The sequence below is a fragment of the Heptranchias perlo genome, chromosome 28, assembly GCF_035084215.1.
Source record: "Heptranchias perlo isolate sHepPer1 chromosome 28, sHepPer1.hap1, whole genome shotgun sequence".
Taxonomy (NCBI): Eukaryota; Metazoa; Chordata; class Chondrichthyes; order Hexanchiformes; family Hexanchidae; genus Heptranchias; species Heptranchias perlo.
Genome location: NC_090352.1, coordinates 38,527,956 through 38,550,878, shown reverse-complemented (window position 1 = coordinate 38,550,878; position 22,923 = coordinate 38,527,956). Strand labels below are relative to the sequence as shown.

General features: G+C 48.6%; 1 protein-coding gene across 1 annotated transcript in view; it reads left to right on the top strand.

Moving 5' to 3' along the window:
- The window catches only part of LOC137345086 (Na(+)/citrate cotransporter-like), a 28,287-nt gene extending 5,618 nt beyond the window's left edge, over positions 1-22,669 (top strand). Inside the window, exons 5-11 of the mRNA XM_068008533.1 lie at positions 3,097-3,219; positions 5,287-5,502; positions 9,318-9,439; positions 10,870-10,982; positions 14,038-14,199; positions 19,804-19,941; positions 21,973-22,669. Of these exons, the coding sequence (XP_067864634.1) occupies positions 3,097-3,219; positions 5,287-5,502; positions 9,318-9,439; positions 10,870-10,982; positions 14,038-14,199; positions 19,804-19,941; positions 21,973-22,101 (1,003 nt within the window). The 3' untranslated portion in view covers positions 22,102-22,669. The remainder of the gene's footprint in view (positions 1-3,096; positions 3,220-5,286; positions 5,503-9,317; positions 9,440-10,869; positions 10,983-14,037; positions 14,200-19,803; positions 19,942-21,972) is intronic.
- Positions 22,670-22,923: the final 254 nt, after the last annotated feature.

Here is a 22,923-nt window from a genome sequence, read left to right as displayed (position 1 = left end):
GTGTATGAGATTGCGCGATCTCCCTTAAAATCTCACACCATTTAAACCATATCCCAGGAGAATAGGGGAGAGGCTAGTCACCAGCAGACTGTCCGTTCTCTGACTAGTCGTAAATAAAATCAATTTATGATGTCACTTAGCCTCTCTGTTTGTTTGTCTGTCTTTCTCTCTCCCTCTCTTTTTCTTTCTCTTTATTTCTTTTTCTCTTTCTCTCTACCCCTCTCTTTCTTTCTCTGTCTGTTTCTCTTTCTTTTTCTCTGTCCTCTTTTTCTCCATCCCTCTCTCATTCATTCTTTCTTTGTGTAACATTCAGGGGATGTTAATGTGTTTGGGGTTTAGGATCGAGTAGAGGAAATTGTTCTTTCTTAATTCCAAATTTCTCATCCCGTCCCCTCGAGACGCCGGCCCTCGTCCCCTCGAGACGCCGGCCCTCGTCCCCTCGAGACGCCGGCCCTCGTCCCCTCGAGACGCCGGCCCTCGTCCCCTCGAGACGCCGGCCCTCGTCCCCTCGAGACGCCGGCCCTCGTCCCCTCGAGACGCCGGCCCTCGTCCCCTCGAGACGCCGGCCCTCGTCCCCTCGAGACGCCGGCCCTCGTCCCCTCGAGACGCCGGCCCTCGTCCCCTCGAGACGCCGGCCCTCGTCCCCTCGAGACGCCGGCCCTCGTCCCCTCGAGACGCCGGCCCTCGTCCCCTCGAGACGCCGGCCCTCGTCCCCTCGAGACGCCGGCCCTCGTCCCCTCGAGACGCCGGCCCTCGTCCCCTCGAGACGCCGGCCCTCGTCCCCTCGAGACGCCGGCCCTCGTCCCCTCGAGACGCCGGCCCTCGTCCCCTCGAGACGCCGGCCCTCGTCCCCTCGAGACGCCGGCCCTCGTCACCGGCCGCCCCCAGAACCTCAGCCGAGTGTTTCAGCCTAGTCAGTGATTTGTTTTTCTCTCACTCTGTGCCCGTCCCTAGTTCTCCTTAAAAGATGGTCGAACTTGCTCTGAAGTGATTTTGTTTTTTATATAACTGAGAGGCTTGCTAGAGTCCTTCAGAGGTCGTTAAGAATAAAGTATGAGACTCGTGACGGAGGTCAGGGTGCGTGGAGTCAGGGAGCAGAGTGGATTGAAAGACGGTGACAAAACAGATAACAGAGGGTAGAAGATAAGGGAAGTTTCTCGGACTGGCAGGAAACAGGAAGTGGTGTCCCACAGGGATCTGGGCTGCGACCACTGTTGTTCACCAGATACATAAATAATTCGAGATACGGTGTCGAAATTTGCAGATGATACCAAATTGAGGAGGGTGGGGGGCGGGGTGGGTACAGTTAATAATATGGAGGACTGCACCAAAATACAGGAACAAATAAACAGGCTTGCTGAGTGGGTGGATATAGGGCCAAGTGTGAGGTGGTTCATTGTAGAAGGAATAAGGAGGTCTCATTCCTTGGAAGGTAAGAAATTGAATGGGACAGAGGAGTAACGAGATCTGGGAATACAGATACATAAATCACTAAAAGTAGCAACACAAGTTGTTAAGACCATAAAGAATGCAAACAAATTACTGGGTTTCATTTCTAGAGGAATAGAATACAAAGGGAGGTAATGTTAAATTTATGGCTGCATTTAGTGGCACCATTATCCCCGGCCAGAATGGAGATGATTGGGTAATTCCCTTGTCAATCACACCTGGACTCCACACTGCTGTAAGTGACTGGGATTGATTTTACGCACAGAATTTGTATTATGTAACTATCCTCCACTCACTGCATTTCGCTGAAGCAATAATCCTGCTTTTATCGGGAGAAGGTGCTGCAGTTTCGGTCCTGAGTTCTGTTTTCTGCAGACTCTTTTTAAATAGACTCTGTAAATAGACTTTGTTTGCTTTGCTGTTTGCCGAGTAAATAGACTGCTTCTGTGAGTCCTGCCGTAAGTCCCACCCCGCCTCCAACTCATTGGCTGACACAGTGGTGTCAATAGACACTGCGTAATGTGTATAGAACCTTGGTTAGACCACAGTTGGAGCACTGCGTGCAGGCCCGCTCTCCATACTACAAAAAGGATACCGAAGAACATGAGAAAGTCCAATAAAGATTTACAAGGATGTTACCAGAATTGAGAGGATGCAGCTATCAGGAAAGGCTGGGGCTCTTTTCTCTGGAAAAGAGAAGACTCAGAGGAGATCAGATTCAGTGAGTGGGCAAAACCATAGGAGATGGAGTTTAATGTGGGGAAGTATAAGGACCTAAGAAAGATAGATTAGGGTGTTTTCTAAATGGTGAGAAGCTCGGATCTGTGGCGGAGCAGAGAGATTATGGGGTCCAAGTACAGAAATCACTAAAATCTAGTGGACAGGTACAAAAAATAATTGAAAAGGCTAATGGAATGTTGGCCTTTATCTCAAGGGGGGCTGGAATACAATGGAGAGGGAGTTATGTGACAGTTTATATAAAGCTGTGGTCAGACCCCACCTGGAGACTGGGTTCAGTTCTGGGCACCGCACCTCAGGATATTGACCTTGGAGGGGATGCAGCTCAGATTTACCAGAATGATACAGGGGCTAAAAGGGTTAAATTAAGAGGACAGGTTGCACAGACGAGGCTTGTATTCCCTTGAGTATAAAAGATTAAGGGGTGATCGAATTGAGGTGTTTCAAATGATTAAAGGATTTGATAGGGTAGATAGAGAGAAACTATTTCCTCCGGTGGGGGGAGTCCAGAACAAGGGGGCAGAACCTTAAAATTAGAGCCAGGCCGTTCAGGGGTGATGTCAGGAAGCACTTCTTCACACAAAGGGGAGTGGAAATCTGGAACTCTCTCCCCCAAAAAGTTGTTGAGGCTGGGGGTCAATTGAAAATTTCAAAACGGAGAGTGATAGATTTTTGTTGGGTGAGGGGATTAAAGGTTACAGAACCAAGGCGGGTAAATGGAGTTAAGATACAGATCAGCCATGAAATAACAGAATGGCGGAACAGGCTCGAAGGGCTGAATGGCCTCCTGTTCCTATCTTTCTACCACTGTCGCTCATTCTCGGTGTCAGTCAGTGAGGTGATGTGTTATAAAAGGATGTGATTGTATTTTAAAGATATCCTTTTTGATGTGATGTTTGTGGTTTGAAGGATATTTCCCGAGAATGGAGAAGTGATAAACTTTGCCTCGTGGTTTGGATTCTCCTTCCCCAACATGCTGCTCATGCTGTTTCTCTGCTGGATTTGGTTACAGGCTTTATTCCTGGGATTGAAGTAAGTGATTGTTTTTTAAGGAAAGCGCCGAGTTTAACCCCCGTATGTCGCGATATCTGGCACTGAGGGGCAGTCAGCATGAAGTAGTCAGTTGTTTAAAATCAAAGTTATGAAGCTGAATGCTGAATGGGTAAATGAAACTAGGCCTCTGTTACAGCAACAGCAACAACTCCCATTTATACAGCTCATTTAACATAGCAAAACGTCCCGAGCCGCTTCTCAAACAAAATTTGACACCGAGCCACATAAGGAGATAGTAGAATACGTGACCGAAAGCTTGGTCAAAGAGGTAGGTTTTAAGGAGCATCTTAAAGGAGGAGAGGGAGGCGGAGAGGTTTAGGGAGGGAATTCCAGAGCTTAGGGCCCGGGCAGCTGAAGGCACGGCCGCCAATGGTGAAGCGATAGAAATCGGGGATGCGCAAGAGGCCAGAATTGGAGGAACGCAGAGATCTTGGAGGGTTGTAGGACTGGAGGAGGTTACAGAGATAGGGAGCACAATCGCGTGAAAGTATCCAATGCCAGTGGCTCCAACCGTTAGTGTCTCCTCAGTTGTGAATAACAGGGAGGTCATGTTCCTTGAAAAATGATCAACATTTGTTCCTGCCATTTTCAGAGCAACAGGTTCATCCAACACAGCCTGATGGAGGTTTCTCCTTTCTGCCGCCAAGATCCTCGGATAGAACTTCCGTGAGGCTCTCCCAATCTTATGCTGCACCATTTGCACAACTCCTGGAGAAACAGTGTTAAGGAGCAGTTTGCACTGTTTCTCTAGGGTTTCCACCAGTCTTCCAGTGGGAGGTCATGAGAACTGTGGCGGAAGATAGTGGTGCCCACATACAATGGGTTCAGGAGATCTCAGTCCAGATCCTAGTGTGGGCACATGGCACCAATCTGACCACAATCCACGAGTAATGTCTGTATCTAAACCGTGCCATACCTGCCCTGGGAGTGTTTGATGGGACAGCGTAGAGTGAGCTTTACTCTGTATCTAACCCGTGCTGTACCTGCCCTGGGAGTGTTTGATGGGACAGTGTAGGGGGAGCTTTACTCTGTATCTAACCCGTGCTGTACCTGCCCTGGGAGTGTTTGATGGGACAGTGTAGGGGGAGCTTTACTCTGTATCCAACCCCTGCTGTACCTGCCCTGGGATTGTTTGATGGGACAGTGTTTAGGGAGCTTTACTCTGTATCTAACCCGTGCTGTACCTGCCCTGGGAGTGTTTGATGGGACAGTGTAGAGGGAGCTTTACTCTGTATCTAACCCGTGCTGTACCTGCCCTGGGAGTGTTTGATGGGACAGTGAAGAGAGAGCTTTACTCTGTATCTAACCCGTGCTGTACCTGCCCTGGGAGTGTTTGATGGGACAGTGTAGAGGGAGCTTTACTCTGTATCTAACCCGTGCTGTACCTGCCCTGGGAGTGTTTGATGGGACAGTGTAGGGGGAGCTTTACTCTGTATCTAACCCGTGCTGTACCTGCCCTGGGAGTGTTTGATGGGACAGTGTAGGGGGAGCTTTACTCTGTATCCAACCCCTGCTGTACCTGCCCTGGGATTGTTTGATGGGACAGTGTTTAGGGAGCTTTACTCTGTATCTAACCCGTGCTGCACCTGCCCTGGGAGTGTTTGATGGGACTAACAGACAGGGGATCGATAGCAGACAGTGGCCTCAATATTAACCTCCCCATGACAGGTAGGAGATGGTATGTGGCGGGGCCGGGGGGGGCATTAAAAAGTGAAATACGCGGAACGTGTTCCCAACCTGCCGCGCAAGCGCCCGCTGCCATTTTTACGGCGGTGGATGTCGGGGTTCCAAGTGCCCCGCCATGAAGAGGTCGCGCAACTTAATTAAGAGACAGGAGATCGGCAGATTATGCCCCACGTGGCGTGGGTGACAACTGCCCACGTGGTACGTTTAGCGTTTTATCTGAGAGGGCGATGTCCATTGCTGCCCAGGGCAGAGCTGCCTGAAGAACTCTCATTCCCTCCTGGTAGACCTTCAGGAACCAATAATACCATGTGAACAGAGCCAATAAATTGCTCCTAAAGCGGCCTTGTTTTTTGTCCACAGTTTTAAGAAGACGTGGGGAATTGGAATAGAAAATTCACTGAAGGAGAAGAGGGCCTACGGTGTCATCCAAAAGGAGTACAGGAAGCTCGGCATCATGTCCTTTGCCGAGACAACTGTCCTCGTCCTCTTTATCCTGTTGGTGGTCCTGTGGTTCTCGCGGGACCCCGGGTTTGCACCAGGCTGGTCGATGGTCCTTTTCGACAGGAACAACAAGGAGTAAGTCTTGTTGCATCTGCATCTATCGATCGGCATGAAGCCAGGGTAGGAGAACCAGGGGCTGGATCTTAAACTGGAGAGACCGCAGCTACTCCCCTTCACAGGACTTGTTAGGGAAAGAAAGACTTGCATTTCTATCGCGCCTTTCACAACCTCAGGGCGTCCCAAAGCGCTTTACAGCCAATGAAGTACTTTTTGAAGTGTCACTGTTGTAATGTAGGAAATGCAGCAGCCAATTTGCGCACAGCAAGATCCCACAAACAGCAATGTGATAATGACCATTTAATCTGTTTTAGTGATGTCTGTTGAGAGATAAATATTGGCCCGGACACCGGGGAGAACTCCCTGCTCTTCTTCGAATAGTGGCCGTGGGGTCTTTGACGACCACCTGAGGGGCAGACGGGGCCTCGGTTTAATGTCTCATCCGAAAGACGGCACCTCCAACAGTGCAGCACTCCCTCAGTACTGGCACTGGGAGGGTCAGTCTGGATTGTGGGCTCAAGTCTCTGGAGTGGGGCTCGAACCCACGACCTTCTGACTCCGGGGAGAGAGTGCGACCCATTGAGGGTTAAATAAGGGTCCAGTGAACACTCGCTCAGTTGAAGTGTCCTTGAAGAAAATGGACTTGATAGGGCTTAGGGAGATTTGCATTGGGGTAGGAATGTCAATAATAACAACTTGCATTTATATAGCGCCTTTAACATAGTAAAATGTCCCGAGGCGTTTCACATGATAGATTATCAAATGCAATTTGACATCGACCCGCTAAGGAGATATTAGGATAAGTGACTGAAAGCTTGGTCAAAGAGGTAGGTTTTAAGGAGCGTCTTAAAGGAGGAGAGAGAGGCGGAGAGGTTCAGGGAGGGAATTCCAAAGCTTCGGGCTTAAGCAGCTGAAGGCACGGCCGCCAATGGTGGAGCGATGGAAATCGGGAGAACAAGATGGAGAATAGTCAGATTGGAAAAGGAACTGGATGGCGATCGGAATTCATGGCGGCTGAGGGAGGAGGGAGGGGGGTCGGTTACTGATCCAGTTAGCCTTGGGGTCCATCCCAAGTGAATGAGCCCAAAATGGTGGGGGTCTCCAAGTTGACCAGCGGGTACAGAACCCACCAATCAGAACGGAGCCTTTGAGGGGCAATAATCCCAAAGGAAATCCTGCTCCTGCACAAACCAGAATCCCAAAGGAAACCTGGGAACGTCCAGAGCCGATCGGAGAGCCTATAGTGGAGGGAGAGAGGGAAGGAGAGAGAGAGGGAAGGAAGGAGGGAGGGAGAGAAGGAGAGGGAGAGAGAAGGAGAGGGAGAGAGAAGGAGAGGGAGAGAGAAGGAGAGGGAGAGAGAAGGAGAGGGAGAGAGAAGGAGAGGGAGAGAGAGGGAGAGGCATATAGAGAGTGAGAGACGGACAGAGAGGGAGAGGCAGACAGAGAGCGAGAGATACGGACAGACAGAGAGCGAGAGAGACAGACTGACAGACAGAGAGAGAGAGAGAGAGACAGAGAGGTGGGGGGGGGGTAGCTTTTAAACCTGCCCCCTGGGCGTAAATCTGTTGCTGGGGATTGACCGCCAGTTATGGAAATGGCCTGATCATTGCTATTGATTATCCAGATAAAAAGCGGGCGGTTTCTACAATGGGCGGCCGATCCTCAGGACCAGTTTTACACCTGGGTGGTAGGTTGAAGATCTACCCGAGAGAGGATTGCCTTGTGCCTGTGTTGAAAGGGCGCAGTGTGTAACCCACTGTACCATCCAGGCACTTTTTTTTAAACAGTGCTGTGTAACAGAGCACTGGGGTGGTGGATAGAGAGTGTCCCAAGCCTGCACTTTATCCGGAGTGAGGGTGGGAAATGATAAAGGACAGAAACAAAGCACAAGGGCAGCTATTCAGAAAGGATGGAATGCAAGGAAAATTAATGAGAGTGCCTCAAATCAAATTGACCAAATGTTACACAATCCAACTGTGAGAGGGCGAGAGGGTTATGAGAAAAGATCGGCTGATGAGAGAAAGCACATCACACAAGGGTGACTGAGCAGAAACACGGGCCAACAGGAGCGCAGTATTTACGAGCTCTGCTATGACTGGATGTGACTGTTTTCCTTTTGCTTCTGGGACCTGACTGGGACTCGAGCCCAGATTGAGATCTCCTCTCTCAGCTGGCTGCGAGGGTCCAGGGTGCAGTCTGTCGCAGGGTCTGTACCCCAAACTATCCCCCCGGGGTGCAGTCTGTCGCAGGGTCTGTACCCCAAACTATCCCCCCGGGGTGCAGTCTGTCGCAGGGTCTGTACCCCAAACTATCCCCCCGGGGTGCAGTCTGTCGCAGGGTCTGTACCCTAAACTATCCCCCCGGGGTGCAGTCTGTCGCAGGGTCTGTACCCCAAACTATCCCCCGGGGTGCAGTCTGTCGCAGGGTCTGTACCCCAAACTATCCCCCCGGGGTGCAGTCTGTCGCAGGGTCTGTACCCCAAACTATCCCCCCGGGGTGCAGTCTGTCGCAGGGTCTGTACCCCAAACTATCCCCCTGGGGTGCAGTCTGCCGCAGGGTCTGTACCCCAAACTATCCCCAGGGGTAAAGTCTAGACTTGGCCAGTAAAGGTGGGGTGGTGTTTAGTTTCCGGGGATGGGGTCCAGGTCCTTGGACACTTGTTACCTCAACCAAGGGACCATTATTCATGTGTGAGCCTAGACAGTGAGGCTAGTTGACTGTGGAGGCATCACAGCAAAGTCCTGTCCTGCCCCCCCCCCCCACCCTATGTGACATACCCAACATGTGCGCAACTCAGAAAGGGTCTCTGGTTAATGATTAGGAAGGTAGATCCCGGCAGATTTCTTCTCCACCAACCCAGGGTTGCTGAAACCAATCGCAGCCCCAACTGAGATCAACCCCCTGCTCTTCCGGGCTCAGCCACTCACCGGGCAAAGTATTTGCCCTTGGAGCCATTGGGGGAGCAAAAGGGCAGAGCATTTCCAAGTTAACAAGAAGGAGGAGAAATCTCTAACGGACAAGTATGGCATTTCTGTCCTGCCGGCTTGGTGTCCTAGTTGTCCTGATGCCGCAAGGGGCTCGTTTGGCTCTGGTTCCAGCTCTGTGTCTCCGCCCTGCCTTCTGTTGTTGCCTGAGCCTAATTGACAGGCAGTGCACGAGCCCTGAGCTGAAGTGGACGTTGCACAAACGCCCGTTGCCAAGCTCCAGGAGAAACTGAAAAGGGAAACACTGAGAGGAGAAATGAAAGGTGGAGTGAAACAATGGGAAGTGAGAGAGTCCGGGAGCGAGGGACGGCCTGGGCAGCTCAGGGTCACACCAACTAAATCCAAGTCAAAAAATGCCCGACATGGAAGTTGAATTAAAAAGAAAGTGTTTTCTCCCCCCGTTACTCACCTCCCCCACCCTCACCCCACCCCAATGATAGAGGCCGACTCTGACTGGGAGATGGTGCCAGGCGCACTGGCTGCCCTCCAATGTTCCAAGCCAGGCTGCAGGGCCAAGCTTTTCAGTTTCTGTAATTTGAAGCTCTGACTATTCACTTTAATGGGTGGAAAATCGGAGGCAGGGGAGCGTGGGAACAGAAATTCTCCCCATGACTCTTGGCACCCTGAGCTGAGCTCGATCCTGCCCTTCCCCCAAGTGTTCAGTGGGGGAGGGGGGCACCAACAGCGATCTGGAGCTAGAGCCCTTCTCCCTCTCACCACCACCACCACCCCCCCACCGTTCCCTTCTTGGCTCAGTGGTACTGAGGCCAGTTGTAGTGCCCATCCCCCAACTGCTGTCCTAGTAGAGATACACTAAGTCAGCACTAACCAATCCTTTGTTCGTTTCAGATACGTCACTGATGCCACTGTAGTGATCTTCATTGCTTTCCTCATGTTTGTAATCCCAGCGAGGAAGCCACAAATTAGAAGCTGGAGTCGGGTCCGGACCGTCTCAGAGGAGAGTGTGTCTGGTATGTGTCCAGGGTAACATAGAAACATGGAAAATAGGAGCAAGAGTAGGCCATTCGGCCCTTCGGGCCTGCTCCGCCATTCAAAATGATCACGGCTGATCGTCTAACTCAGTACCCTGTTCCCGCTTTTTCCCCATATCCCTTGATCCCTTTAGCATTAAGAAATATATCTATCTCCTTCTTGAATACATCTAATGACTTGGCCTCCACTGCCTTCTGTGGTAGAGAATTCCACAGGTTCACCACCCTCTTAATTTCTCCTCATCTCGGTTCTAAATGGTATACCCCGTATCCTGAGACTGTGACCCCTGGTTCTGGACTCCCCAGCCATCGGGAACATCCTCCCTGCATCTAGTCTGTCTAGTCCTGTTAGAATTTTATATGTTTCGATGAGATCACCTCTCATTCTTCTAAACTCGAATGACTATAGGCCTAGTTGACCCAATCTCCCCTCATACGTCAGTCCTGCCATCCCAGGAATCAGTCTGGTAAACCTTCGTTGCACTCCCTCCATGGCAAGGACATCCTTCCTCAGATAAGGAGACCAAAACTGCACACAATACTCCAGATGTGGTCTCACCAAGGCCCTGCATAACTGCAGTAAGACATCCCTGCTCCTGTACTCAAATCCTCTTGCAATGAAGGCCAACATACCATTCGCCTTCCAAACTGCTTGCTGCACCTGAATGCTCGCTTTCAGCGACTGGTGTACAAGGACACCCAGGTCTCGTTGCACCTCCCCTTTTCCCAATCTATCACCATTCAGATAATAATCTGCCTTTCTGTTTTTACAACCAAAGTGGATAACTTCACATTTATCCACATTATACTGCATCTGCCATGTTCTTGCCCACTCACCCAACTTGTCTAAATCACATTGGAGCCTCTTTGCATCCTCCTCACAGCTCACATTCCACCCCAGCTTTGTGTCGTCTGCAAACTTGGAAATGTTACATTTAGTTCCCTCATCCAAATCATTGATATATATTGTGAATAGCTGGGGCCCAAGCACTGATCCCTGCGGTACCCCACTAGTCACTGCCTGCCACCCGGAAAAAGACCCGTTTATTCCCACTCTGTTTCCTGTCTGTCAACCAATTCTCAATCCATGTCAGTATATTCTCCCCAATCCCATGTGCTTTAATTTTGCACACCAACCTTTTGTGTGGGACTTTATCAAAAGCCTTCTGAAAATCCAAATACACCACATCCACTGGTCCTCTCCTACTAGATACATCCTCAAAAAACTCCAGTAGATTTGTTAAACATGATTTCCCTTTCATAAACCCATGCTGACTTTGTCCAATCCCGTTAATGCCCTCCAAGTGTTCTGTTATCACGTCTTTGTGTGGTCATGTTGGGTGTAGGGCTGAAATAATAGGAATAAAAAGAATGATAACGGGATTGTTTCTTTCCAAAACACTGGGCAGATGAGCAGCCGATGACTGGACGCCTACTGGAGTGGGGTACTGTGCAACATAAGGTGCCCTGGAGCGTGATGTTATTGCTGGGAGGGGGCTTCGCTCTGGCCAAAGGATGTGAGGTAAGCACCCGATTTTGATACCTTCCATCTACCCAGAAACCTAGAACCCGGGAGTAAACTGAGAGAGGCCAATACTGAGGGCCAATACTGACCCACGCTTTGGGCCAATTCGTCAACACTTCAACCTGGTCCAATCTTCACCATTTTGGGATCTGGCCCTGCCAAAATAAATGGAGCAACTTCAGATGCTTTTGGTTCTGTCACTATCTGGAGTCGTCTGAACTTATAACCTGTGGTTCCAATTGACCCCCAGCATCCACAGTCTTTTTGGGGGAGAGAGTTCCAGATTTCCACTACCCTTTGTGTGAAGAAGTGCTTCCTGATTTTGCTCTTAAATGCCCTGGCTCTAATTTTAAGGTTATGCCCCCTTGTTCTGGACTCCCCCCTTCATAGGAAATAGTTCCTCCGTATCCACCCTATCAAATCACTTTATCATTTTAAACACCTCGATCAGATCACCGCTCAATCTCCTAAACTCAAGGGAATACAAGCCAAGAGTAAACGTCCAATTCCGAACAGCCCAGTAGGGAAGATGTGTCCTCATCTCGCAGTGGTAAGTGGGTCAGCTTGCTGCCCACCTTGGGTGGGAATGGGTTCCTCTTACCTGGTGGCATAGCTGGCAGTCGGAGATTATCCGCATTTCTTTGCAGGGTAGTGTATGTCTCTGGTCCCTGCTGGGCCAGTCTGGCGGGGTTGACTCCATTTTCCCTGGGAGACCCTCAGTATAGTTATCCAACTGCTCAGCTCTAGCCTCACAAATGTGCAAATTTTCAGATCTTACCCAAGCCAAACGCAACCAAAATGAACCCTCCCGCAACCAACGCCCCAAAAGCAAGTTGCTCAAAGTGAAACCCCTAAAGCTACAGACCGCAAACCCAAGGCCAAAGTCACTCTCGTCCCCAATAATGACGAATGCTAAGAAACTAAACCTATGTAACTAGTTCTGCGACTCTTTGTAAATACGATGCATCAGTAAGATCATCTTAGAATCATAGAAAGTTCAGCACGGATTGAGGCTACTTGTCCCATGGTAGTTGTGGTTACAGTGATGTGGAGATGCCGGTGATGGACTGGGGTGGACAAATGTAAGGAATCTTACAACACCAGGTTATAGTCCAACAGTTTTATTTGAAAATCACAAGCTTTCGGAGGCTTTCTCCTTCGTCAGGTGAGTGTGGGATTCCATGGAAGGTTACCGCATTTATAGTCAGAGAACAATGCCTGGTGATTACAGATAATCTTTCCAACTGCCCGTTGTCAAGGCAATCAAGGGAGTTGAATAGTGTTCAGACAGAGAGACATTACATACAAGACTACTGAATATACAAACGGTCAGAACCCAAAGACAGAGAGAGAGAGAGAGAGAGATGTTTCGGATGTTTCTCTCTCTCTCTTCCTTTCGGATGTTTCTCTCTCTCTCTCTCTCTCTCTCTGTCTTTGGGTTCTGACCGTTTGTATATTCAGTAGTCTTGTATGTAATGTCTCTCTGTCTGAACACTATTCGACTCCTTTGGTTGCCTTGACAACGGGCAGTTGGAAAGATTATCTGTAATCACCAGGCATTGTTCTCTGACTATAAATGCGGTAACCTTCCATGGAATCCCACACTCACCTGACGAAGGAGAAAGCCTCCGAAAGCTTGTGATTTTCAAATAAAACTATTGGACTATAGCCTGGTGTTGTAAGATTCCTTACATTTGTGGGTACAGTCACTCCACACCAGGTGTCTACTCAAACCCCATTTCCTTCTCCTTTCCCCATATCCTTTTTAATATTTTTCTTTTCCAAGTATTCATCTAATTCCCTCTTAAACTGACTCATCTTCAACAACCTATTGTGGGAATGGAGCCCATATTCTAATGGCCCTTTTCATGGAGACAGTCCTTCTCCCCTCTGCCTTTATGCTTCCAGCACTAACTCCAAGTTTTTGGCCTCCTGTTACCAACTTACCGAGCACCATATCACCGATCCCACCAACTAATTGGACACCGGGAATTTCCTTTTGTTGGCGGGGGGGGGGGGGGTGGTGGGGGTTGTTCTCCTGCCATAACTTCGGAAAGGAGGATTGGCGGAAATGCTGGATAGAGAGGCAAATGGGATTTTTCGCTGAAGTTACGGCACCCAAGGAAGTTCCCAACAAGGATGTACCTGGCTGTTTCAGGAGATGAGCCTGCCGACTGTTACCATGTCTTCATTTTTGAACTGGAAATGCATCCAAAAGTAGGAAAAACCAGAAAATGCTGGAAATGCTCAGCAGGTCCGGCGGCATCTGTGGAGAGAGAAACAGAGTTAAACGTTTCAGGTCAATGACCTTTCATCAGAACTGGAAGATGCCAGAGATTTAAACAGTTTTTAAACAAGTCCAGGGAAAAGGGGGGAACAGGGAATGATCAAAGGGGAAAGGTCTGTGATAGGGTGGAGGGCAGGAGTGATTCAGTGACAAAAGGGATGATGGTGCGAGGCAAAAGGGACATGGATAGAAACAAAAGGTGGGTCCAGAGGAGGTGTAAATGGTAACAGCAGAATAGCAGAGGGGGAGGGAAGCATGAAAATCTGGCAAAGAAGGTTCCTGTGGTCTGGGAATGTGGCGGAGAAAGGTGGGTGCACCCCAGGGGGTGCAGAACCCCCCCCCCCCCCCCCACGGGCTCTGTACCAAAAGGGAATCCCCACCCCCACCCCCCCCCCCCCCAAACACCAGCCCACACCTCCCCCACTCCCAGTGACTCCAGTGCAGCCGTCCTCCATTACCAGACCCTGCTGTCCGAGAGAAAATGGGAGCAGTGATTCCGACCTAAAGTTGTTAAACTCAATGTTGAGGTCGGAAGGTTGTAAAGTGCCCGGTGGAAAGATGAGGGTCTGTTCCTCGAGCTTCACTGGAACGGTGCAAGAGGCCGAGGACAGAGAGGTCAGAGTGGGAGTGGGACGGGGAATCAAAATGGCGAGTGACCGGCAGGTCAGGGTCAGGCTTGCGGACTGAACGGAGGTGTAGAATTTGTAATAACATTTAACAGAAACACTGTCAGCAATAAAATCTTCACATTGTTTTTTTTTCCAGGTGTCGGGTCTTTCCAAATGGCTGGGGAGCCAGTTAGTCCCACTGCGGAGTATCCCCCACTGGGGTATTGTCATCATCCTGTGCCTACTGATCGCCACCTTCACAGAGTGCACCAGCAACGTAGCTACGGCCACCCTCTTCCTCCCCATCCTGGCTTCGATGGTACATCCTGCCTTCTTCACTCTTGAGTTGTTCTCCTTCGAAGTTTAAGATTTGATAGAGGTGTTCAAAATCATCGAGGGTTTTGATAGAGTAAATAAGGAGAAACTGTTTCCCAGCGGCAGGAGGGTCGGTAACCAGAGGACACAGATTTAAGGTGATCGGCAAAAGAGCCAGAGGCAACACGAGGAAACATTTTTTTTTTACTCAGCGAGTTGTTCTGATCTGGAATGCGCTGCCTGAAAGGGCGGTGGAAGCAGATTCAATAATAACTTTCAAAAGGGAATTGGAGAAATGCTTGAAAGGAAAAAAATTTACAGGGCTACAGGGAACGATCAGGGGAGTGGGACTAATTGGATAGCTCTTTCAAGGAGCTGGCACAGGCACGATGGGCCGAATGGCCTCCTCCTGTGCTGAACCTACTATGACACTTCATGTTGCTGTGTATATTAAGGATGAAATGGTGGAGAGAGTGTCCTGTCAAAGTTTTCCTTGGGGTCACAAAGTCGGTGATCAATCCCCACACCAGACTTTGAGCACATGACGCAGACTCTAGTGTGCTGTGGGAGTGCTGCATTGTCAGAGTTGCTGTCCTTTGGACAAAGACATTAAAGTAAGGCCCTGTCGGCCTGTTCAAGTGGGTGTTAAACCCTATAAAGGGGAAACAGTAGGGTTGGTGTTCTGGAAGGGTAAAATCAAATGGGCTGAAAGGCCCTTTTAATCTCGACCCATCACAAACACCGGTCCATTCAAACTTCCAATACAATTTTTCTTTTAATTCTCGGGATGTCTTCTCTTGGCGAGGCCGGCATTTATTGTCCATCCCTAATTGCCCTTGAGAAGGTGGTGGTGAGCCGCCTTCTTGAACCGCTGCAGTCCATGTGGTGAAGGTTCTCCCACAGTGCTGTTAGGCAGGGTGTTCCAGGATTTTGACCCAGCGACAATGAAGGAACGGCGATATATTTCCAAGTTGGGATGGTGTGTGACTTGGAGGGGAACGTGCAGGTGGTGTTGTTCCCATGTACCTGCTGCCCTTGTCCTTCTAGGTGGTAGAGGCCGCGGGTTTGGGAGGTGCTGTCGAAGAAGCCTTGGCGAGTTGCTGCAGTGCATCCTGTGGATGGTACACACTGCAGCCATGGTATGCAGGGGGGGTGAAGGGAGTGGATGTTTATGGTGGTGGATGGGGTGCCAATCAGGTGAACTGCTTTGTGTTGGATGATGTCAAGTTTCTTGTTGCAGCTGCTTCGATCCAGGCAAGTGGAGATTATTCAATCACATTCAGAAAACTCTGTAAATATGAAAAACGTACCAGTAACATAAAGAGGCAGCTCAGCCTTTGCCTTTATTATATTGGCCAGCTGTCCAATTTGGACACCATGAATTTTTGCTATGATGCCTAATCTGAATGTCAACCATTGATTGGATGTACAGTGAGTCTAACACTAGTCAGTATTGTGAAGGGGCTCCAGCAAAGAGTCTCAAAGTCCAACATTTCACTCAATTACTCCATCTGATTTGAGCTCAGGTTCAGTACCCATTGACCCATTGACCCATTGACCATTGAGTTCTGTCTGTGCCCCCATAGTCACTGTGATGAGCAAAACTGCAGCGGGCATTTACCTTAAAAGGATAGCAGCTGCTCAACCTGTAATCCAGTTGATAATGCCCAGCCCTGTGGGCACCTTCCCACCTCATCATAATGTTGCTGGGCTCTTCCCAAAAGAAACATCCACAGCTTCAATGTCCACCTTCCCACCCACTCTACAGAACGGCGTTCCCACCCCGTCTCCATTCCCAATCTCTATATCAGGCTATCCTTTATATCCATAATGTCTCTTCCAAGATGTCCCAATGGTTGACCAGTAGAAAGCTGCTCTCTTGCTTGTCCAAGTGAAAATGGAGCTCATTTCAGAGAGTTGATGGAACTGTGATTGTGCCTCACAGCCTGCTACAATAGTAAGTGATGTAGAATGCAGCTGTGGACTATCGCAATATCCTAGTGCAGGAACATCACCCAATGCATTAGAGCAGATCCTCCAGTGACTCACTGGCTGTGTGACGATGCCTCGCTTGTTTATCAGCTTAGGCTTGAGTTGGAGGAACCAGGTCATTAAAGAGAAGCTAAAGTAAACCATCAACCAATTCCCAGAGAACTGGGAATCTGGAACTAATTAAACAAACAAGCCGCGTCTATGCGACATAAGCAAGGATTAACCCTCCGACCCTAAGCTGAAGCCTTTTCTTCAAGTAGCTGTCACTGTGGTCAATAGATAAGAATTAAGTCAGCATGAGTGACTCAACAACCACAGTGCCAAGGGATGGAGCAATTACACTCAGCAATCCTCCCCGCCCCCATTCTTATTGGTTCACACTTTGCAGCAACCCAAAGCTCCCAATCTTATTGGTGGACGCTGCACAATGACCAACGAAGCACCCATTCTCATTGGTTGAAGTTGCATCATGACCCAACATTGACAGCGTGCATTTATATAGCGCGTTTAATGTTGTAAAACGTTCCAAGGAGCTTCAAAGAAACGATTGGCAGACAAAAATTGACATCGAGCCAAAGAAGGAGATATTAGGAGGGGTGACTAAAAGCTTGGTCAAAGAGGTAGGTTTTAAGGATTGTCTTAAAGGCGGAGAGAGAGGTAGAGAGGCGGAGAGATTTAGGGAGGGAGTTCCAGAACTTAGGGCCTAAACGCCCAGCCGCCAATGGTGGGGTGAAGAGAGTGAAGCTCCCAATCCTATTGCTACACATTGCACAGCTACTAACAAGGAATGAATGGCCTTGTGAGTCTTGCTCATCTGTTGTGACAGTACTTCTGAGTCCCTCCCAGCAGAAACCCCACAATGATCTGAATGAATATTTTACCAACTGTGCTGACCAATGTACCGGCATGATGCTGTCAGTGAGAGTCACTCCTTTGCTAATCCAACTAACCCAATGAGTGAAGAGGTCCACGTCCGGTTAGATGAGACTTGCTGACCCTATTTCACCTGTGAACGAGGGTTTTACTGTCTCTACATAACATACTGAGTGAGAGCTGCGCTGACCTTCTAAAGTCACGAGCAAGGATCTTGCAGGCTGTGTGAGGAATGGTCCTGCTGGCCCAACATGTCCTGGGCTAGGGGCTTATCTGTCCATATTTAACCTCTTGAGTGAAGGTTTCTACATGCTGTCACTATACCTGCTGATTTGGTGGGGGGAGTGGGGTGTGGAGATGAAGAATCTTTTCCACAGCCACCACAGATCAGAAGTCACCCTTAAAGTGTCTACACTGTGGAAACCATGTAGATGTCATTAGCAGACGGTCAGGATGTCAAGCTCCTTCATGTACTGATTCTATCAGCACTTTAATTTGCCCCTGTGCTAGTACCACAGCAACAGAAAGTGTCTCACATTTTCAACTGTCAGATCTTCATTTCAGTTAAAGCACCATTCGCAATTCCTCAGATAATGAAGCAGTCCGTGTCCGCATGCAGCAAGACATGGACAACATCCAGCCTTAGGCTGATAGGTGACAAGTGATGGGCAATGACCATCTCCATATAAATACTGTGGCTACAAGAGCAGGTCAGAGGCTGGGTATTCTGTGGCGAGTGACTCACCTCCTGACTCCCCAAAGCCTTTCCACCATCTACAAGGCACAAGTCAGGAGTGTGATGGAATACTCTCCACTTGCCTGGATGAGTGCAGCTCCAACAACACTCAAGAAGCTCGACACCATCCAGGACAAAGCAGCCCGCTTGATTGGCACCCCATCCACCACCTTAAACATTCACTCCCTTCACCACTGGTGCACCGTGGCTGCAGTGTGTACCATCCACAGGACGCACTGCAGCAACTCATCAAGGCTTCTTCGACAGCACCTCCCAAACCTGCGACCTCTACCACCTAGAAGGACAAGAGCAGCAGGCACATGGGAACACCATCACCTCCAAGCTCCCCTCCAAATCACATACCATCCCGACTTGGAAATATATCGGCGGTTCCTTCATCGTCACTGAATCCTGGAACTCCCGACCGAACAGCATCGTGGGAGAACCTTCACCAGATGGACTGCAGCGCTTCTAGAAGATGGCTCACCACCACCTTCTCAAGGGCAATTAGGGATGGGCAATAAATGCCGGCCTTGCCAGCGATGCCCACATCCCGAGAATGTATTGTTTAAAAAAAGGAATCCTCAATTTAAATCTATGAACAAAATCTTAGATACCAACCTTTGAATGATGTGGAGATGCCGGTGATGGACTGGGGTGGACAAATGTAAGGAATCTTACCAGCTAACCTGTCTGAACACCAACAACACCTTTGATTGTTGTGATTGTGTCCCAGCCTAATATAAGATATGCGATTTGAGAACCTCTCATTCACTCACTCACCTGACGAAGGAGATAATCTCCGAAAGCTTGTGATTTTCAAATAAAACTGTTGGACTATAACCTGGTGTTGTAAGATTCCTAACCTTTGAATGAAGTTGAGGTCTAGTCTACCAGTTCTGTTAAAGATCCCATGGTGCCCTTTAAAGGGAGCAGGAGGTTTTAGCCAGTGACCTGGGCGAAATTCCTCCCTTAACAAAAAGCAACAAAAAAACAAATGAACTGGAGCATCCATTTCGTTGCTGTTTGTGGGATCTTGTGCATAAAATGGCTGCTGCCTAATATGAACTGTCATTGCGTTTCAGAGTAGCTCATTGTGTCTGAAGCCCTTTTGATGAGGTGCTGCATAAATACAAGGTTAACAAATAATTGCTTAAAGAAAGGAAGACTTGCATTTCTATCGTGCCTTTCACAACCTCAGGACGTCCCAAAGCATTTTACAGCCAATGAAGTATTGTTTGAAGTGTTGTCACTGATGTAATGTAGGAAATGCGGCAGCCAATTTGCGCACAGCAAGATCCCACAAACACCAATGTCATCATGACCAGATCACCTGTTTTTTTAGTGATGTTGGTTGAGGGACACCAGGGAGAACTCCCCTGTTCTTCTTTGCCGTGGGATCTTTTATGTCCACCTAAGAGGGCAGACGGGGCCTCGGTTTAACGTCCCACTGTTAAGAATATAATGCATGCTGAATCTAACTCCCAAATTTGGTTGCTCACTTTCCTGTTGGTCCATTGGGTAGAATATTTTGGGCTGGGCCTCGTCCATTTCATTGAACGTTGCATGAGTGGGCCATGAGTGGGTATGCCATTTAGAACCAAGATGAGGAGATATTTCTTCACTCAGAGGGTGGTGAACCTGTGGAATTCTCTACCACAGAAGGCAGTGGAGGCCAAGTCATTAGATTTAAGAAGGAGATAGATATATTTCTCAATGCTAAAGGGATCAAGGGATATGGGGAAAAAGCGGGAACAGGGTACTGAGTTACAGGATCAGCCATGATCATTTTGAATGGTGGAGCAGGCCCAAAGGGCCAAATGGCCTACTCTTGCTCCTATTTTCCAGGTTTCTATGTTTCTATTAACTAATAATTACACCAATTGAACTTGGATTAAATTGCATCACGTTAAGCAGCAGTCATGCAGCTGTCAACCAACTTAGGACTACGAGATGTCACTCCCTGTTGCTAACTCTGAACTCTCTCTCTCTTTCTTTCCAATCCAGGCGACCTTGATCCATATGAACCCTCTGTATGTAATGGTTCCAACCACTTTAAGCACGTCTCTTGCCTTCATGCTGCCCGTAGCCACTCCGCCCAACACCATTGTGTTCTCCTACGGGCACCTCAAGGTCTCAGACATGGTAAGTACGTAGAGGAGAAGGTCGTAGCAGATTCGCTGCTCTGCAAGATAGCCACCTTAAAGCTGCTACCTTAGATTGTACCGTTTGCACCAATCTCTTCAATATTTACGTGAACTGAGATATTTTATCAACATGGGCTGCCCCACTGGCTCATTGAGCTGCCCAGTGAAGTTTACAGTGCAGAAGGAGGCCATTCGGCCCATCATCTCTGTACCAGTTCTTTACTGAAGCAATCCATAAACTAATCCTACTGTCTTGCTTTCTCCCCAGTCATATATTTTCCTCTGCTTCAGATATTTATCCATTTTTCCCTTAAAAGATGCAATGATTTCTGCTTCAAACACTCCCTGTAGCAAATCAGTCCCTGCCCCAACACCCCTCAGTGTAAAGAAATTCATCCCAACGTCTCTTCTCACTCTCTGAGAGACAATTTTAAATTGATGACCCAAACAGAGGAAGTAGTTTTTCCCTATTCACCCTATCGAAACCCATCATCATTCTAAAATCCTCTATTAAATCTCCTTGTAGCCTTACTCTGTTCCAGTGGGAATGGTTCCAGGGCCTCCTCCCCATTAAGGAATGCCTACTGACATCTGGGCTCCATTCTGTACGACAGCAAGTGGAGGGCCCTTGCTCTCCTGAGGGTGTGTTCCTTTTAAGGGAAAAATGGATAAATATCTGAAGCAGAGGAAAATACATGACTGGGGAGAAAGCAAGACAGGAGGATTAGTTTATGGATTGCTTCAGTAAAGAACTGGTACAGAGATGATGGGCTGTAAACTTCCATGGTCCTATAGCTCAGTATCACACTGGGCAGCCCAATGAGCCAGTCCATGTTGATAAAGTATCTCCGTGCCGGGACAATACAGAGAGAGCCCGCACCAATTGGTTCAGAAACCTCGGCCGTGGTTCCTGCTCCTGATCGCTCTCCAGTCACTCCTGCTGCAAAGTGACCGGATTGTGGACCTCAGGAAGGGACAGGATCCTGTGGTGGAACAGCTCACCAGAGCTCACTTTCCAGGGTCACCCATGTGGAATGGCAGCGGAAGGGTTGGTGGAGCCCATTATAATTTAAAATAATTGGCAAAAGAACCAGAGGGGAAAGGAGGAGAAATGTTTTCACACAGACAGTTGTTAAGATCTGGAACGCACTCCCTGAAAGGGTGGTGGAAGCAGATTCCATAGGAACTTTCAAATTGGACATGTACTTGAAGAGGGCTAATTTGCAGGGTTGTGGGGAAAAAGCTGGGGTGTGGGACTAAATTGAACAGCTCTTTCAAAGAGCTGTCACAGGCACGACGGGCCGAATGGCCTCCTTCTGAGCTGCAAGATATGAACCATATCCCAGCAAGGGTCAGCATCTTTGGGAGTGGGTGGAGGAAAGGTCACTTAAAAGCATTCGCCCAGTTTTATGGGGAGCAACTCCTTCTGAAGGGCTGCCCTGTGCCAGTTTTTGATTTACTCAACTTGTCAAAAAGTGTGAGAGAATCACCATCGGTGCACATGGGCAGGGTGGGGACTGAGGTATTTAAAATGATAAATTAATTCAATAGGGTCGATACAGAGAAACTATTTCCTCTGGTGGGGGGAATCCAGAACAAGGGGACGCAATCTTAAAATTAGAAACAGGCCATTCGGGAGTGAAATCAGGAAGCATTTTTTCACAGAAATCTGGAACTATTTCCCCCAGAAAGCCAGGGAAGCTGGGGGGGGAGGGGGTCAATTGAAATTTTCAAGGCTGAGATTGATCGATTTTTGTTGGGTGAGGGTATCGAGGGATAGGGAGCAAAGGCGGGTAAATGGGGTTGAGGTACAGATCAGCCATGATCTAATTGAATGGTGGAACAGGCTCGAGGGGCTGAATGGCCTCCCCCTGTTCTTATGTACGGACAATGCCATCATCCAGTGTGCACCTGGGCCTGAACTGGTGCCGATTATCTTCACCACATCAGGAATGTGCCCACTGATCATCTGGCTTTGAGATGGCGGATTTTAATCCAATTGACCTAACTGATATTTGCCATTCTACAGGCCAGGGCTGGATTTGTACTTAACCTGATAGGAGTGACCTGTGTTACACTATCTATCAACACCTGGGGCCACATAATATTCAATCTAAGTACCTTCCCTACCTGGGCCAATATCACATTCGGAATATGATGGACTGGGAACATGTGCGTCACGTCACGTGAGAGTTGGAGAATATTCTGGTGGAAGACCCTGAGAGCTGGTGTGCGATCTGGTCAGTGAATGATTCCTGCTCGATGGATTCCAGTGGACGTGATTGGACCCAGTAAGGCTAATGGGAAACCACCAATTTGGTGTCCCTGAAATATGAATAGGGCTGATTAAAAGTTGAAATTATTCACAATAGAAGTATCCTGTAATTGGGTCGGCTTAATTTGGATTGTTTATCTCTGTACATTGGGCTCTAGATTCAAATCAAAAAAGCAAATTTAGTGTTAATCTGTGTCGAATGATTAGCCAAATAGAGTTCGTGTCCCTGTCCCTGTTAATTAAATCCTGTCACTACGTTACAGAATCCTAAAAATTATGGCACAGGAGAAGGCCATTTGGCCCATCGTGTTGGTGCTTGTCCCACTATTCTAATCCCATCTCCCCTCTCTTCTCTCATAGGAACATAAGAACAGGAGTCGGCCATTCAGCCCCTCGTGCCTGCTCTGCCATTTGATAAGATCATGGCTGATCTGTGATCTAACTCCATATACCTGCCTTTGGCCCAAATCCCTTAATACCTTTGGTTGCCAAAAAGCTATCCATCTCAGATTTAAATTTAGCAATTGAGCTAGTATCAATTGCCGTTTGCGGAAGAGAGTTCCAAACTTCTACCACCCTTTGTGTGTAGAAATGTTTTCTAATCTCGCTCCTGAAAGGTCTGGCTCTAATTTTTAGACTGTGCCCCCTACTCCTAGAATCCCCAACCAGTGGAAATAGTTTCTCTCTATCCACCCTATCCGTTCC